Source organism: Rhineura floridana, chromosome 4 (genome assembly GCF_030035675.1).
Source record: "Rhineura floridana isolate rRhiFlo1 chromosome 4, rRhiFlo1.hap2, whole genome shotgun sequence".
Taxonomy (NCBI): domain Eukaryota; kingdom Metazoa; phylum Chordata; class Lepidosauria; order Squamata; family Rhineuridae; genus Rhineura; species Rhineura floridana.
The window spans coordinates 206,712,188-206,729,620 of record NC_084483.1 but is presented as its reverse complement, the minus strand read 5'-3'; the positions used below and the strand labels follow the sequence as shown (position 1 = coordinate 206,729,620).

The following is a 17,433-nucleotide window of genomic DNA, read 5'->3' as shown; positions in this document are numbered from 1 at the left end:
CGCCCCTGAACGCGCTGACCATAAATCAAATCTGAGCGGAGATAATCATCTAAGGACACTTTTCCTTTTCAAAATTATTATTTATTAAATTTATTATTATTATTATTATTATTATTATTATTATTAACACACTTTTCCCTCAGCGACACCTTCGTCGACTGCGGGGCATGCCGGGCGGAGGCCGCGTCGGCGGCGCGTGACGCAGTTCCGCTCCCGCCGCCGGGCGCGCGGGATGTTTTGAACGCGCTCTCGTGGGACCGTTGGGTTGGCTGGTTGCCGTGGCGACCGCTGCTGGTGCCGAGTCCCGGCCCGGCGTGAGGGAGGCGCTTCCGGGTCGAGAGTTTCTCCCCGGCGTTAATCTCTCTGCCGGGGGGCTGCCCTCCGCCGCCCCCCAAATCCGCGCTGGGCGGAGGCCGCTGTCTTGCCTCTTCTGCTCCCTGGGGAAAAGGGGGGTGCGAGGGGAGGCAAAGGTGTGAGGATGGGAGAAGCTGCCGCTTCCTTGTCCGGTGGTAAGCGAGCCCGGGCAGCAGTGGGTGGGGGTGGGTGAGTGCGTGGGTGGGAGGAAGGGGGTCCTTCAGGCACGGGGGGAAGGGGGGGAGAGGTTATTTGGGGGTTCCCCTTTCCCTGGCCCGGTTAGTAGGCCTCCCCCATCCCCCGAGGCTCTTTGGGGGGGGGACCTTCAAAAGGGCATTAGATACCAGAATTATGCGGGACGCTTTTTTCACTCCCTGGTGGTGTCGTGGCAAATTCAGGCGCGCACAGGCCCTTCCTGAGAGACAGCCGCGCCCTGTTCTCCCCCCCCCTTTTGCTGTTGGGTTGAGAATGAGATTCTTGTTAATACTTTCTCCCGCACCAGCAGTGGTTTCTGTGGGCCAAAAAGCATGAAAGGGGCGTGTTAGCTGCTGAGAAGAGACTTCTCGTTGGCTGACACACCTTTCACTCCGATTGTCTCCAATCAGCAGCAATGCGCAAGGACTCAGAAGCCTGTCAGAAGACTCTTCCCAGTGGCCAACACCCTCCCCTTTCATGCTGGTTGGCTGGTAGAATGCTGGAGGCCTTGGGGCCCTGCTCCCAAAAAAGGAAGGGGTCCAAGATCCCCTGTAACCACAGACCACTATACCCCTGGGCTTTATTGGCTATACTAATCTACCAGGGCATGGACGGTCCCTGCCATTGGCCCATGCATGGCCGTGGATTCTTTAGCACCTCTTACTCCCCCCTTTTCCCCCTTTAAGATTCCTTCTTTCTTTATAGCTGGCTTTTTGCTGCCGATTTTGGACAATCTGGAAATTAAGTATCACAAACAGACCGTACCTCCATTGTAACCATTTGTTCTGCATGTCAATTTGCCTTTGTTTTCATTCTTTGTTTCATTCTTTTTATTGTTGATCCAATTCCCCTTTTCCATTGTTTTTTTGGGAATGTTCAGGCGTTCGATTAAAAATTATGGGGGGAGGGCATTAGGTAAATTCACAGAGGAGGAGGTGGCGGCTTTCAGCAGCTACTGGCCACAGTGGTGATGCTCTCTCTCTATGGTTGGTTGGAGGCAGGAATGTGCCCCCCTGAATGCCAGTTCCTGGGTGTCGCAAGCCGGGACAGCACTGCCCTCGCACTAGGGTCCTGCTCACATGCTTCTGCTCACAGGCTTCCCAGCGGAGCATCTGGCTGGCCGCTTTGAGGAGGCGATGCTGGGCTAGGTGGGCCCCCTTTGATCCAGTTGCAGGGCACTTTTTAGGTCCTTTTTAAGCTTTCCTGCCTTAAGTTAACTGGCCTTAAGATCCACGGTGTGGGGCAGGGTGGACCCAATGAAATCCCTTGTTGGGCCTGCCTCATTCATTTGTCCCCTTGCTTATATAGAGGCACCTTCCCCCATGCCAGTGCCCTCCCAACGCCCTTGGCCTATTGGCTGTGCTAAGCTGAGGCTGCTGGGAGTTGTAGTTCAACAACATCTGGAGGTCACTAGGTTGAGGGAAAGTGGTCCAGAGATACCCATCTCATCCTTCTAGCACCCACACACCATTTGGGGTGGACCACAACATTTTTAAATCACATTGTTGAATGAAATATATTTTAAAAACACAGTAATGGAATACTTACTGTTACTTTTGTGTGGCTGCAAGTGGTTTCACCCAAGGTCATATGGCTCTTCAGACCTGGTCTTCTCCAGGCTGAACCTGCTTTTTCCCATCGTTTAGAGGCTAGGTGTCTTTGACTGTAAATCTAGACTATAGTGAACTCCTAGATGCGCAGTGAATGTATGATTGCCACGTTCTCCCACTAGTATTGGAGGCAATGAACCTCTGAGAATCCCGAGTGGAGAGTGGGCTGTTGTACTCAGAGCCTGCTTGCAGGTTTCCCTTACTTAGTTATTCATTTATTTATTAACATTCTAACCTCCCAAATGAGCCCATGGCAGCAAACACCAAAATGGTAAAACAATGCGATGAAAAATGAAATATAAACATATTTAAAACAATGAAAAACATTTAAGGATATTTAAAAACCTTCATATATCCTCACAGCTAATAATTTCAAGATTGCCAGTAACAGTATCTTTCAACTATCTGGGTAAACAGGAATCTTTTTAAGTTTCTCCTGAAAATTGGAATTGGGAGATGCAGACACACCTCCCCAGGAAAGGCATTCCACAAATGGGGAACCAACAGCAGGAAGGCCTATCATGGGTCAACGCCAGCTGAGCAGGTCCCAGTGGCATCTGACTGGCCACTGTTAGAACCGGATGCTGGACTTGATGGGCCTTTGGGCTGATCCAGCATTACACTCTTACTTAATGGACAATTAACTTAAAATTGGAAGAGTTAATTCTCATGAAGTGAATTTAATCGCAAGATTTGCTTTTGTCAGTTTGCGGTTGCAAACGTAGTCGAAACAAATACTGGCTGCTGCTATTGTCTGCACATGTTCTTTGCAGGTATCTTATCCCATTTGGAAAAGCTGGAGGCTTCTGCTCACAAAGTAGCACTGAAAAAAAGGGAACTGAGACAACATGAGGAGAATGTGAATAGGATGAAAGTAAGGATCCAGGAACTGCGATGTCGGAGAGATGAGCTGAGAACCAAACTGAAAGTGTGTCACTCTCGGGTAGGTGCAGAGTGCACCATGAGCTAAAAGCCACCACATGCTCCCTTCCTTCTTTTATCAAGTTTAAGGACATGACAGAGCAAGAGGCTCTGGGACAGTTGAGGCGATGCATACAAGAACCAATGTGTGCAAATTAAATATGATCAAAATGCAGTCTGCAAGTCAAAGCAGTTTTTTGGTTATGTATTCAAGCAATTTACATTCCACCCTTCACCAAAAGATCTCTATTTAGATTCTAGTCTTACACCTCAAGAAAATAGGGTAAGTGTAAGAAAGCTTCCTGAAGCTTTCCTAGACGGAGGCCTCTGCTGAAGTTAAGAGAGATTTTTGCTCCTGAAGGTCTGTTCCCTGAGGCATTTGGGGTGCCGCAGCAAATTATATTGAGGTGATGATTTTCTGTCTATCCCAAAGGGCTTAGGATGGCTCATGACCACGTTATAACATTAAACAGTTGTAGTTTCAGTCATAAAAAGAAAAATTCAAACACTGCAGTGCTTGGGTATTGGGTGATGAATTGAAATTAGCCACATTTCATTGAGAAGATTTGGTTGATGGGTACTGTTCACTCTTGGGGGCTGAATTATTGTTCCATTTGGGGTTGCAAAGGATCCCGCCCCCTCAGCAGGCTGACCAGTGACCAGAACAGGTGGGGAAGGGAGGAGTTTAGTTTTCAGAGTTCAGATTGATTGCATGAGCCATCTGGACTCATCTGTGTTGTTGGATATTTGGCGAGAAGGCAGCTAGCAGATGGATGGCTTGTTTTGGAGACAGCAGATTAAAACAGGTGGCCATCTGGGCTCTTCTGCTTCCACCTTGCTATTCTTTGTATTCTTTTCTCAGTTTCAGTACCAGACAGCTCACAATAGGCATCACCTAACCTGGTTACTATTTTCAGGTAAATGCCTGCAGCTGCAAGTAGAAATGATCTGTGTGGACTAATCCCAGGAAAACACACAACAGCAGCTTCTGGTTGTGGCTGTCAGGTGTAGTTGCAGAAAGCTGCTGTCAGGGGTCAGTTCTCCTTTGCTGGGCCAGGGAAACATGGTAGCTGGTCATTTAGGGCATATAACTGAATTCCTAGTGAAAGAGAGTCCATATTTTTCTGTGATCCTCTTAGCTGGAGACTGATTCCCCAACTGGACAAATTGAGAATGGCTGCATGTGGCTTTTATCCCATCATCCTTTCCTCATAAGATATACTCCTGTTATGCTATCCCAGTGGCACAATGTTTAAATTCTTGACTGGCTAACAACATTAGTCCATTTGGCCCAGTAATATTTTTAATTCATTCTGCACTATGCAACGTTCATTCATTAATACTGGGGGGATGGGAACTTAGGTGAAGATGAAACAGGGCCACTAGCCTATGTACTTGTATGTGTGGTTCACTGACAGCATCATCTTACAGAAGCTGATTCTCTACAATTTCTCCCCTGGGAGCTTCTGTATCAACTAGTCCTTTTGTTCAAAGTTGTCCACCGCTCCTCCTCTTCATCTGGCTCTTGTTCTTGCCTCTCTATTCTGCACAAGGCCATCTGCCTGCAACAGTCCCAGAAGAAGCAATGGCACTTAAGCTGGTTTCACAATGTAGTGTGGACATGCCAAGTAGGAATGACTGAGCTAAATCCTTTCTGGTCTTTTGTAGGTTGTTGGGATCAAAGACAAAACCAAAAGTGACTCTCTGACTTCTCAGGCTACAGAGACCAGCCAACAAGCCCTCTTGGAGTGGAAGATTGAGAATGCCAAGGGCCTGCTGAAGGTCTTTCGTCTGACAGGTACCTCCCTCAGATGCATGCAAGACTCTGCTCCTAGGATCAAGTATCCCCCAAGCCTCTGCCTTTTTTGTTTTAATAACTGGCTGCAATCCAATACACACTTACTTAGGAATAAGTCCCACTGAATCCAATGCAACTTACTTCTGAGTATACATGTATTGGATTGCAGCCTTAATCAGCATTTGGCACATCTGCAAAATGCCAAAGATGCAGGGTAGCACAGAACATCTCTCTGAATCTCTTTCTTGGTTTTGAGTTTATTTTTTTCTTGATTTATATTGGAAATATATAAAAGGTGTACAAAAAGCATTGAGTAACCATTCACTGCACCATAAATAACAAATAAAATAAGGAAATTTATTAGTTCTGAACCAGAAAAGATGATGAAAACGGTTTACATTCTCTTCAAATTTTTCTTTCCAGAAAGATTTAAAAACTGCCCATTTTTCTATGATCTTATTCTCATATATCTTCTTATGCAAGGATGAAAGGAAATGGACTGCCTTCAAGTCTATCCCAACTTATGGCAACCATGTGAATAGGGTTTTCATGGCAAGCGGTATTCAGAGGGGGTTTACCCTTGCCTTCCTCTGAGGCTGAGAGGCAGTGACTGGCCCAAGTTCACCCAGGGAGCTTCATGGCTGGGTGGGGATTCGAACCCTGGTCTCCCAGGTTGCAGTCCAACACCTTAACCACTACACTGGCTCTCTTATGCAAGGATACAATAAGAATTTATGCACAACAACAGCATCGCAAATTCTAAAAAATATATATATTTTTCCCAATACTTACCTATTGCCATTTTTCCTGAGATCAAGAGAACAGAAACCATTTCTATAACTACCACTTCAATGTATCCTTCCAAATAATTTAAAGGAATATTTATTAGATCCATTGGTAATTCATAATCTACTATTCCTTAATGTTTTGGGTTTTATGGCATTTCTAGAACATGTGGAAATATGCAGACTATCTATAGCAATTATCATGGGGTAGCTGGTATACATGTTTTAATTTACAGGGGGTCAAATGACATTGGTGCAACATCTTGTGATAGTTTTTTTTTCAAATTCATAGATATTAATATTTTGCATGTACTATTTCCTATCCATTTCAAAACATTTCTTGGATATGTTTTTTTCCTAGTTATTTTCCCAGTTTTTAATTTGCTTTTAAATGTAATTAATTTTAAATGTAATAAATTGTTTAATAATATAGATTCTTCCCATCCTGCGTCTTTCCTCTGGATTATATCATATTACTTCTATTTTAGATGGTTTTCATATGCTTCCGTAGTTTGTCACTAAACTCTGCAATGCATGTCATATTTGAAAATATTTAAATCTCTGAGAAACAGCTGGAAACAGACTGTTGGTCTGTTGTTTACAAGGCCTTTAAGTCTAGAAGGCCAAAGGGAGGAAAGGGATGGCAACAGAGCATGCGCAGGCAGCAGTTGGGCACCCTGACTGTTTTATGAGACCATGTGGCAGGATGGAATTTATAAAAAAGCAAAAATAAATTGGCACACCCATGGTCATTGGAGGGAGCCAGTAACCATTCATAATTTGATGCGCCTTGTAAAGGGGCTGTTAGCCATAGCATTGTGTTCTTTACTGTTTTGCAGTTTTGGCTTGTCACAGTGCTGACTAAGGATGTCTTTTCTAGGCCTCAGTGGGAAACTGACTAAGCAAGGAGTCTGTCTGTACATCAGCACTGCCTTTGAAGGCAACTACCTGGACTCCTATTACCTGGATCTCCATATGCAGCAGCCAATCCGGATCCAGCGCCACTCTGTTCCAGCCTTCATCCCCTTGGAGCAAATAGCTCACAAGCATTTGCAGACAGACACCAAACGCTTCTTGTCTGTGCTCTCAAATCACCTGAATGCTTATGCTGGGAGGAAATTCCAGGCAGATCAGTTACAGGTAGGAGGGTCCCAACTGGGTAAAAAAAGCTGATGCCATTTTGTGTGCTACTAAGTGCATGTGTGTGAAACTGGAAACACACTTTCTGTTTGGCAGCATTGTCCTTACTCGCTGTAACTGAATGATCATTCAGAAGAAAGAGTACTCCTGAAGGTCAGAATGGGCGGAGCTGCTACAGTCTCAGGGCTCTGCTTTGTCATGTCTGCTTCCAACTGTTATCGACATGAAGGGTCAGGAGCAGGTGCTGCTGATCAGCCACTAGCAGAGTTCATCTTTCAAACAGCAAGGACTGAAGAGCCAGTATCAAGAAGGATTGATTTAACTCAGTTTATTTATATTGCCAAAGGGGGGGGGCTATTTAAATCACTGAAATCAGGTTTCTTACTTTGTAGTTCATACATTTCCTTCCTATTCTATTTTTTCCTAAGGATGTCATCATGCTGTAGTTCACAGTGCCATCCACCACTTGACGGCAGCCTTCTGAACACTTGAGTCATTTCAGCAGCGCTGCAGGGTAGCAGAGCAGGGAAGCGGGTGGCCCAGGCGAGCTGCGGAGAAACAGTCGTGGCAGGCCGGGGCGGCTCCTGCTTTTCTGCCACAGCTGCTGCCTGCCTCACTGATGACACCATTTCAGACTCTGTAGTGGAGGGTGAGGAGGAGGGAAGCTGCAGGCAGCGAGAGAGCAGGGTGGCTTTCCTTTGTGTTTCTCTGCTGCTCACCTGGGCTGTCTACCCTCCACTTCCCTCCTCCTTTCCCAAGAAGGTCCAAACCCCTCTATTTCAGCAGGGAATTCTGAGGATCAGAATCTCTTGCTTAGAGACATTTCCACCATCATTTTAGCATGGGATTCCATGCAAACCTGCATGGGCTCCTCTGCTAAAACGATGAGGTAAAAAAACCACTTTTGGGGGGTGCCTTGGAATCCCCTGTGGAATTAAGGAGAGGTGTTGATCAGAACCTCCTGCTTAAAGAGATGTTTTCCTGTTGTTTTAGCAGGGAATTCCATGCAGGTTTCCATGTCGATGAAAAAGCTCTGTCTTTCAGAGGGGATTCTGAGGCATGCTGCTCCCCAAATCGGGGAGAGGTGTTGATCAGGATCTCCTGCTTAAAAGGGATGTTTCCCCATCATTTTAGCAAGAGATTCTTTGCAAACCTGCATGGGATCCCCTACTAAAACAATGGGGGGGATCCCTTTAGCCATGTCTTGCAAGGTTCTTGAAAGTCTCAGTGTCAGGACTTCAAAGGATCTTACACACAAGGGCCTGTCAAATTTGGCCCGTGACCTGATCCTGATAAGGATTTAGCCCATGAGGCTGATACTGGTAAGGATCTGGCCTATGGAGCCAAAAGGCTTCCCCAGCCCTGGTGTAAAGGCCGGGTCTGCTGGGGGAGGCTTGGCCTGGTGTAAGGGATGGGGGAGTTGTTGAGGTCTAGGGGGAGAAGGCTTGGTGAGACCTGGGGGGCAGTGGGGGCTTTAGTGAGGGGGTAGGTGGGGTTAGTGTTCCTTTGTACCTCCGACAAAGGGGGAGGCAAAGGAAAAGCGGGGAGGACTGCAAAAGGTTGAAAGGATGAGCACAGGGCAGGCTGTACAACCTTTCCAGTGCTCCGCCTTTCAACCTCTGATGTTAGGCTTTTGACAGGTTGGCAGGGAAACCAACCCGTCGATCATATGATGGCACAGTTGTGTCACATGATTGAGATGTAGGTTGCCCCTTCCACCTGTCAGAGCCAAAAAGGTTTCCTACCCCAAGTCTAATGGCTAGGGGGGTGAGGTCTAGGGATTGTGGGGAGCAGATGGGGTCTTTTAGCTGGATAAACTTTATTGGCTGACTGAGATTTAGACACTCTTAATCTGCAATATGCAAACTGGCCACTGGGTGGCCTTCAGCAAATCTTGGCCTAATCTGCTTGACAGAATTGTTCGTAATACTTCTAGACAATAATGTAAATCCTGGTAAAAGCCATGATCCTCAAAGTGAGGCACTGGTGGTTGCAGGGGGAAGTCTAGGTTCTTCTCTCTGTAGATTTTGTTTGTTTTCTCTGATGGGGTGGTATGACGCTAATTTATTCTGTCAGCACAAGGACTTCTGCTTGTGCAACAGAATTTCCCTCCTCTCTTCCCCCATGTCTCTTCCCCCATGTGTTCTAGGGGTCCTCCCACCTCTCTGGAATAGGTTTGGGGAGGGCACAGACAAGGAGGGGGGAAACTCCATTGCATAGGCAGAAATCCTTCAGCTGACAGAACAAGTTAATTGGATGCTGCCCATGAGATGGAATGCACCCAACAGTCATTGATTGACTGCATTCCTTTGCCTGGCGTCAACCCCTCTGTGCCTTATCCCACATGCCAACATGGGAGCCAGCCCTCTGCATGGCTTAAGTCCAGTGGAGTAAAACCATTCAGGTAGATCAAGCAAGCGAGCCATGCTATGTGCCACAGGAGAGTGTAGCAGCCCTCCACCCCATATTGCTAAGAGGAGGCCTGGGGAAAGGGCTTCTCTATAAGACCAAATATTGCAGTCTGTTAGATATTGTGTGAGATTCAGCAAATCTCCCTCCAGGAGGGGAGCAATTACCTCTAACATCTCCAGCCAGGATTAAGCCAGGGGTGAGATTGAAATGCAATTCTCTTTCCCCTGCTCCCCAAAAACCTAGAATCGCCTGACCAAATCCAGCATAAGCTTTTCCTGTGGGGCTGGAGAACCTCTGAATAAGTTAGGCCTGGTGCTTTAGAACCAACTGTCCCCCATTAACGGAATTGTGCTCAACTTTTGGAAGATGATCTGAGGTGGTTTACATTGTTTGATCTCTGAGGACACCAAACAATGTGTAAATAAATCTTCCAGAAGTGGGAAAACTGCACTCTGCTGGGTCTTCTTGATGATTCTACAGTTGCACCTCTGCTTGCAGGAGCGTTTCGCTGCTTTCCTCGAAGGACGTTTGCAGGGGAATTCCTTGTACAACCTGTTGGAATTTAACTATGGCGTGTCGGGAGAAGGCAAGACTTTCCCATTCACAGCAAAGCTAACTTATGGAGACCCCATGAGTGCCCTCCCAACGGAGGTCACTGTTACATGTAAAGGTGAGGGAACTGCGTTTGAGTTTGGTAATCTACTACGTATTTTGGAAAATTGTTTGTCTGTTCACTGTGCATTTGGACACCTTTTAAGATAGTCACCAGATCTTTCATAATGGTTCCCGAGGTCAAGGAGCAAGTTCTGCTGTAGCTCAGGGGCAGAGCATCTGCTTTGCATGCAGAAGGCCCCCATTCAGTCCCCGGTGGCATCTCCAGGTAGGGCTGGAAGATACCCCTGTCTGAAACCCCGGAGAGCCACTGCCAGTTAGTGTAGGCAATACTGAGCTAAATGGACCAATGGTCTGAGTCAGTATAAGTCAGCTTCCTCTGTTCCGTTACAGTTGGACGCCATTTTGAATCAAGATGGCAGACTGGATCTTTCAGAACTGCACTTATTTTAACCACTGATTTCAAAATGGCACTGATTTTTTTGGTTCCTTAGAATTCCCAAGTGACACCAGGTACAAGACTGCTAGCAAAGTACAGATGACAGCCAGACCATGAAAATCCCAACAGCCTTGGTTTGTTAACTGCTTTTGTCCTCAAAGTTCCCCCACAGCAGTTCTGCCTGCTGCTATTGAAATGTGGCTTGATGAGAAAAGCCATTGATATGGACCCCTTATTTTCCATCAGCTGCTGTTTAGCGGGCTATGTTCCATGTAGTTGTTCGTAACCAGTTTGCACATTGCAAAATTAGGCTGGCACCTCACTGCCCCCCAGCAGGGAAAAGGAGGGCAGCTCCACTTCTACCGCAAGAACAGGCCTGGGAGAGGAAGGCCGACTGTTTCCTCAGGCATTGACCCTCTAACTCTTCTTTCCCCACCTTCCCCTCCCCCAACAGAAAATGCTCCAGCCTCTTTGCGAGACATGGCAGTGGTTCATTTGACTTTGTTCCAAGAGAAATCTCTTTATGAAGTCTTTCGCTCCATCGCAGCCTCAGAAGAAAATCTGAGTCACCCTGTTTTACTGGAGCTGCCAGTCCCCTCCACAAGTGTGGCTTCCGGTGGTGACAGGGTTCTCTCTGAGGCACCTGCAGTGTGAATTATCTCTCGACAAGTGAACAAGTGGCACCTCGGAGTACTCCAGATTGGTCCTATCTAGAAAACCTCCATCATGTATGTTACTGAAGGGATGTCTTCAACTTTCTCAGAAGCTTATTGTTAACTTGAAGTTCACTGCTAGTCTAATGGGAAAAGTGTGCACCTCCCAAGTTGTGTGATTAATCCAAAGAGTGATGGAAACAAATATGGGCAGAAGGCTCTGCTAGCAGTTGCTAAACCCCAGTGTAAGCCTGGAAGTTTGTTCACTTTTCAGTCCTTGTGCTTTCTGTGACATGTGAGTCATGCCCGTCCTTACTATGAAAGGGATTGAAACATGTTTCTTGTGGCAGGATTCACACTGGAAGTGGCTCTTTGCTTATCTTTCCTGTTGAGATTGGCTAGAGCAGCCTTTCCCAACCAGTGTGCCTCCAGATGTTGTTGGACCACAATTCCCATCTTTCCTGACCATTGACAATGCTGGCTGAGGCTGATGGGAGTTGTGGTCCAACAACATCTGGAGGCACACTGGTTGGGAAAGGCTGGGCTAGAGGTTTTTTGATTCTTCAGGTTTTAAGACAGAGGGATGGGGAAGCTTCATGGCATTTCTTCTCCAGAGAACTGGCCTTGGGCCACGTCCACCAAGATGCTACCTCCCAAACAGCTGGCAGTGGTCCAAAAGCAGCTGAAACTTTGTGGAGAACCTTTATTATGTAATATTGGCATTTAGATTTTTTATTAATTTTTTTCTACCTAATTCACAGTATGTTTCAAAATAAATTAGTTGCTTACATGTGAAGCACATAATATAAAAGGCTCAACTGGTGAGAAGGCATACAAAAATCTATAGCTTTAAGGTACCTCAAAGCACATGTGCTTATTTATGTCGAGGCTAACCTACTCTTCAGAAAAGCTAATAAAGACTACCAGCTTAGCTCAAAAGTTTTGCTGCTTTCTCTTCACGGTCCGTTAGAACTCATATAGAATAGTAGAGTTGGAAGGGGCCTATGAGGCCAGCCCTCTACTCAATGCAGGAAGAAGTGACAGCATACTTTGTTGTTTGCCAAGAGTTCCTACCATGAAAGAAATTGTTAAATAGAATTTGGGAGGAGTAAAACCCTTAAACAAGCTCAAGTTTTTTTTGCTAGAGATAGGAGTTTCCATCGTAGAATATGATATCCCGTGTCCTGCTCCATCCCAAAGGCTTTTTAAATTTTACATTTCAAATAGAGAAGCCACACCTCCCAAAGTGATATTGCTGTGGGAAAGGGAGAGTCACTTCCCTGCAGCCCTCGTTTCTCTGGCTATGGTACAATTTAGGAAACTAAAAACATTTTAACGTTTAGAATTCCTTTGGATCATCCATTTTGGACATCCAGTGAGTGAAAAATTGGTAGGGGGACCATTTATTTAAATGCTTGTTCTCAAGTTTGAGCTCAGTAGTATAGTCTTTGTTACTTGCTGAGAGTGAGAATGATTTTATTAGCAACCGTATGAGTGAGTTTGAGCAATGAATTGACTTTTCATGTACATTCTACGCTAAGTTTTTACGCTGGTGAGAGCAGGATGCTTGCTTATGGCTATATCTGGGCCAGTAAATTTATTTATTTAAAATATTTATAGCCCATTCTTTATGCCTAAAAAGATTACAACACTAAATCCTTAAAAACAACATATATTAGAACCAAAAGAAACAAAACATTTCAACAACCAGCAGATCAGCAGTATCTCATCTAAAGGCCTGGACAAAACAGTATGTTTTTAGTTAGCACCAAAACCCCATAATGGTTGTCACCAGCCACATACGAGAGGGGAGGGAATTTGGTAAATGGAGTGCTCGTACTGACAATGCTCTCTCCTGCATAAATGTATACCGAATTTTCAAGAGAATGTGCCCACCAATCAGGTGCTCTGCCAAGTATCTAAGCCCTGAGCAATTGAGGGCCTTGTATGCAGCGCTGTGGAGTCGGTACGCCAAACCTTCGACTCCAACTCCTCTATTTTTCTACTGTCTGACTCTGACTCCGACTCTGACTCCGACTCCACCCAAAATTGCTTCTGACTCCACAGCCCTGGAAAGGGCTGTAAATGTCTTTTTAAATTGGAAGCTCTCGTAGGAGCATTTTTATTGCTGCCTGAATATGCGCTGATCTTGGCATCACAGCATTTGTCTTCATCTGGGTCCTGTGTCATACACTGACACACAAAATGTTTTCCATCTTGAGTTATGGTGAAATGCTCAACTACAGCTGACTTCATGGGAAGCTTCTTTGACATTTTGAATTTATATTTTAAAAAATTTGTCAATCAGAATTTATTTTGAAGTCAGTCGGTACATTTCTACCAACTCCACCCAAAATTGCTTCCGACTGCACGACTCCGACTCCACAGTAATGTATGTCAGTAATAGTGTCTTGAGTTTGACACATTGGCTGATAGGCAGCCAGTGCAGTTCTTTCAGTGTAGGTACTGCCTGACCAGTAGGCTGCCCCACACAACAGCTCCGTTGTCACCTTCTGCACCAGTTGTAGCTTCCAGACCCAGGCTCCAAGGCAGACCCAGATACACTGCATGGCAGTAGTCCAGCTTTGAGCTTACCCAGCACAGGGATAGTTGTGGACTGACAATCCCTGATGAGGAACAGCCGTAGATTGGGAAAAGGTGCTCATTATGGCCTCTTAAACCTCCCATTCCAGTGCTTCATCAAGAGCACCCCCTACGCTACGGACCTGTTGCTAGTGCAGTGGGTATGTGACTCCATCCAGAACGGATAATTGGCCCAACTCCCTAATGTGGAAACCACCTATCTGCAGCACCTCCATCTGGTCAGGATTCTGCCTCAGTTTATTGCCCCACATCCAGCACCAATGCAGAACCTGCACAACCTCTCTTGACTCAGGTGAAACAGCATACTGCCTTTTGGCCATTGCCCCCAAAGGTTCCGTATAGATATTAAACTTCAATGGACCCCTGAGGTACTCCGCAGCATAACTGCCATGCAACCAAGTCACCACCTCCCAATACTATTATCTGGAAAGCACAATACCATGCCTCCAGCTCCTGACGCGACGGGCGTTTCAGTAAGATCCTGTGGTCAACAACACTGAAAGCTGCTAAAAGATCTAGGGGGATGAACGGGGTGCCACTCCCACTGTCTGCCTTGAAGGCGGCCACCGTCAGGGAGAGCAAGGCTGCTCTGTCCCATAGCCAGATTGAAATGGGCCCAGATACCCAATTTTATCCAAGAGCATCTGAAGCTGGGCAACCAGCAACCTCTTGATCACCTTCCCTAAAATTTGTCTTAAACCTCCCAGTGCTGCATTTATGTTGCGGTATTTTTGTCAAATCCCAGAGCAAATTGTCCTTAAATTCTATTTCATTAATCAGTCCCAATAAATTTGCTGTACAGTAGGGCCCTGCTTTACAGTGCTTCGCTTTACAGCGTTCCGCTACTACAGCGGTTGTGAATTGTAGAAAGGCCCCGCTTTACAGCGCTTGTTCCACTTTTACGGCGGTTTTTTGCCACCAGGTGCCGTTTTGGTCAATGTAAGTCAATGGGATCCGCTTTACAGCGGGGGTCCGGAACATAACCCGCTGTATGAGCGGGGCCCTACTGTAAATAAAAAAGAGTGCTAAACAAAATTAACTTGCTGCTACTAATAGTGGTTTTGAGAGCCAGTGTGGTGTAGTGCTTAAGGTGTTGGACTACGACCTGGGAGAGCAGGGTTCGAATCCCCACACAGCCATGAAGCTCACTGGGTGACCTTGGACCAGTCACTGCCTCTCAGCCTCAGAGGAAAGCAATGGTAAAACCCCCTCTGAATACCGCTTACCATGAAAACCCTATTCATAGGGTCGCCATAAGTCGGGATTGACTTGAAGGCAGTCCATTTCCATTTTCACTAATGGTGGTTTTAGCAGTTTGCTAACAGCTGCCTGGATTTTAATCAGGCTATGGATGTCTTTAGCAAATAGTATTGGTGGAGGGCTCAAGGGTTAGGTAACTTCACTGGTCCCACCCTTCTATGCAGCCGCCTTCTGTAGGTTAGTTAAAAATGACCCATCTAACATGCGTGAAGTGTTCAGAGTTGTGAAAGCGGAGCCTGGCATGTGCTGTGATGACACAGTTACACAAGGAAGGATGGGCCTGTCTGAGCAGCTTCAAACTAGGTGCCATTTTATGTTTTCCAATGAGGAGTCCATTTTCCTGACCAAGTCGTTACTAAACCCTAAATGACTTAGGCCCCAAATAGCTCAGAGATCACTTCCTTCCCTGAGACGCCCTTCTGGGGGACCTTCTTGGTCGTGCTGCCACCCTCAGACACTTGGGGGATGGTGACCCGGGAGAGAGCTTCCTCCGTGGCAGCCCCCACGTTGTGGAATTCCCTTCCTACAGGGATGCCGCTAGCATCTTCGCTATACAGTTTTTGGCAAAAGCTAAAGACACACGTCACCGTGGCATCTGGCTCCTGAGTTGTGTTTTCAGAACCCACCCTATTCTTGTGATTGAAATGTGTTATAATTCTTTTTTAATTTTAATTTTCTTTTTTGTAATTTGCCCTGGGACCTATTGGTGAACAGCAGACAATAAATAATAATACTGTGATTGCTGCCCAAACTTTACTCCATTCGATATGTATATACCTGCTGGGGCAGAACTAGGGTTTTGTCGAGTAAAACAATCACCCTGCTCTTGAACAGTATCCTAGGTGAACTGATGGAGACTGTGTTGGCTGAGGTGTGGAGGATTCAACAGGCTTCCAAGCCTTTGGGACTTGCTTTCTCATCCAAGTTAAAGCATACCTCACAGATAGCTGTCCCGCTACCTCTTGAAGGCCTCCATTGTTGGAGAGCCCACCACATTCCTGGGTCATTGGTTCCATTGTCATACCGGTCCAACAGTTAGGAAGTTTTCCTGATGTTCAGTTGAAATCTGGCTTTTTGCAACTTGAGCCTATTTTTCCATGTCCTGCACTCTGGGATGACCGAGAAGAGATCCTGGCCCTCCTCTGTATGACAACCTTTCCTGTACTTGAAGAGTGCTATCATATCTCCCCTCAGTCTTCTCTTCTGAAGGCTAAACATAACCAGTTCTTTCAGTCTCTCCTCATAGGGCTTTGTTTCCAGTCCCCTGATCATCCTTGTTGCCCTCCTCTGAACCTGTTCCAGTTTGTCTGCAGCTTTCTTAAAGTGCAGTGTAAGAACTGGATGCAGTAAAGATGAGGCTAACCAGTGCCAAATAGAGGGGAACCAATACTTCATGTGATTTGGAAACTATACTTCTGTTGATGCTGCCTAAAAATAGCATTTGCCTTTTCTGCAGCCACATCGCGCTGTTGGCTCATATTCAGCTTGTGATCGACAACAATCCCAAGATCCTTCTTGCATGTCATATTGCTGAGCCAAGTATCCCCCATCTTATAACTGCATTTGGTTTCTTTTTCCTAGGTGTAGAACTTTGCACTTGTTTTCAGCCCAATGCTCCAGCCTGTCAAGATCACTTTGAATTTTGTTTCTGTCTTCCAGAGCATTAGCCATCCTTCCCAATTTTGTATCAGCTGCAAATTTGATACGCACTCCCTACACCACCTCATCCAAGTCATTAATAAAAGTATTGAAGAGCACTGGACCCAGGACTGAACCCTGTGGTACCCTGCTCATTACCCCACCCCCAGTTTGAGAAGGAACCATTGATAAGCGCTCCTTGAGTATGATTCCACTTGTTGAGTATGATTCTGTAGCCACCTGTGGATCCCTCTGATAGTTTGTTCCATCCAGCTCATATTTAGCTAACTTGCGAATCAATATATTATGGGCACTTTGTCAAAAGCTTTGCTGAAGCTTGAGATATATTATGTCCACAGCATTCCTACAGTCTACGAGGGAGGTTACCCGATCAAAAAATGAGATAAGGTCAGTCTGGCAGGATTTGTTCTGTGCACTTGGGGGGACCAGGAGACCAATGTACTCCACATCTTCATTGCCTGCAACCTACTGTGAATCCTGCAAGAAAGCATTTTCTCATCATAGCCCTGATCTTGCCATTGCAATGTTGGTAGCAAGAGGGTGGAACACAGGAAGTTGCCTTTACCGAATCACTCCACCAGTCTATCTAGCTCAGTACTGGCTCTACTGATTGGCAGCAGCTGTCCCAGCCCCGCCTGAAGATTCTGTGGATTGAACCTCAGATCTGCACGCAAAACAGAAGCTCTACCACTGAGCTACGTGTTTATAGCACTGCACATTACACCAGTTACTCCTGCTCTTAATGGTGTTTAAAACAAAATAAAAATAGCAAATTGTCATTCTTAGGCTTCATTTTGAGACAGAAACCTGCTCTTTAAATGAAAGCTGGTATTCTCAAAAGCCTGCCTCTCTGGAGCCAGTTCTAGCTGCTCATCTAAATTACAAAGAGTATATTGGGCTGCTTGTAGTATAACGGCATCTCTGGATCCCACTCCCCTTAAGTTACTGAATGATGTGCCCCCGTCCAACAAAAATAAAACAAGACACTGTG

At 45.9% G+C, this 17,433-nt stretch overlaps 1 protein-coding gene across 2 annotated transcripts; it reads left to right on the top strand.

Annotated features, from left to right (window-relative positions):
* The first annotated feature begins 11 nt into the window (after positions 1 to 11).
* On the top strand, positions 12 to 11,850 carry CENPO (centromere protein O). 2 transcript variants are annotated; one of them, XM_061625843.1, is made up of 6 exons: positions 12 to 509; positions 2,933 to 3,102; positions 4,749 to 4,878; positions 6,544 to 6,803; positions 9,714 to 9,885; positions 10,322 to 10,699. In XM_061625843.1, exons 1-6 carry the CDS (start codon positions 479 to 481, stop codon positions 10,381 to 10,383), a joined length of 825 nt encoding a protein of 274 aa, XP_061481827.1. In that variant the 5' UTR covers positions 12 to 478; the 3' UTR covers positions 10,384 to 10,699. The 2 variants fall into 2 exon arrangements, with proteins under 2 accessions (XP_061481827.1, XP_061481826.1); XM_061625842.1 differs by lacking the exon at positions 10,322 to 10,699 and adding an exon at positions 10,721 to 11,850 and having other exon boundaries at positions 15 to 509.
* Positions 11,851 to 17,433: the final 5,583 nt, after the last annotated feature.

Coding starts and splice junctions, on each gene's coding strand:
- CENPO (XM_061625842.1), top strand. CDS start 479: ATGGGAGAAGCTGCCGCTTCCTTGTCCGGTG. Junction 4,879..6,543: donor GAAGGTCTTTCGTCTGACAG/GTACCTCCCTCA, acceptor TGTCTTTTCTAG/GCCTCAGTGGGAAACTGACT. Junction 9,886..10,720: donor GGTCACTGTTACATGTAAAG/GTGAGGGAACTG, acceptor CTCCCCCAACAG/AAAATGCTCCAGCCTCTTTG.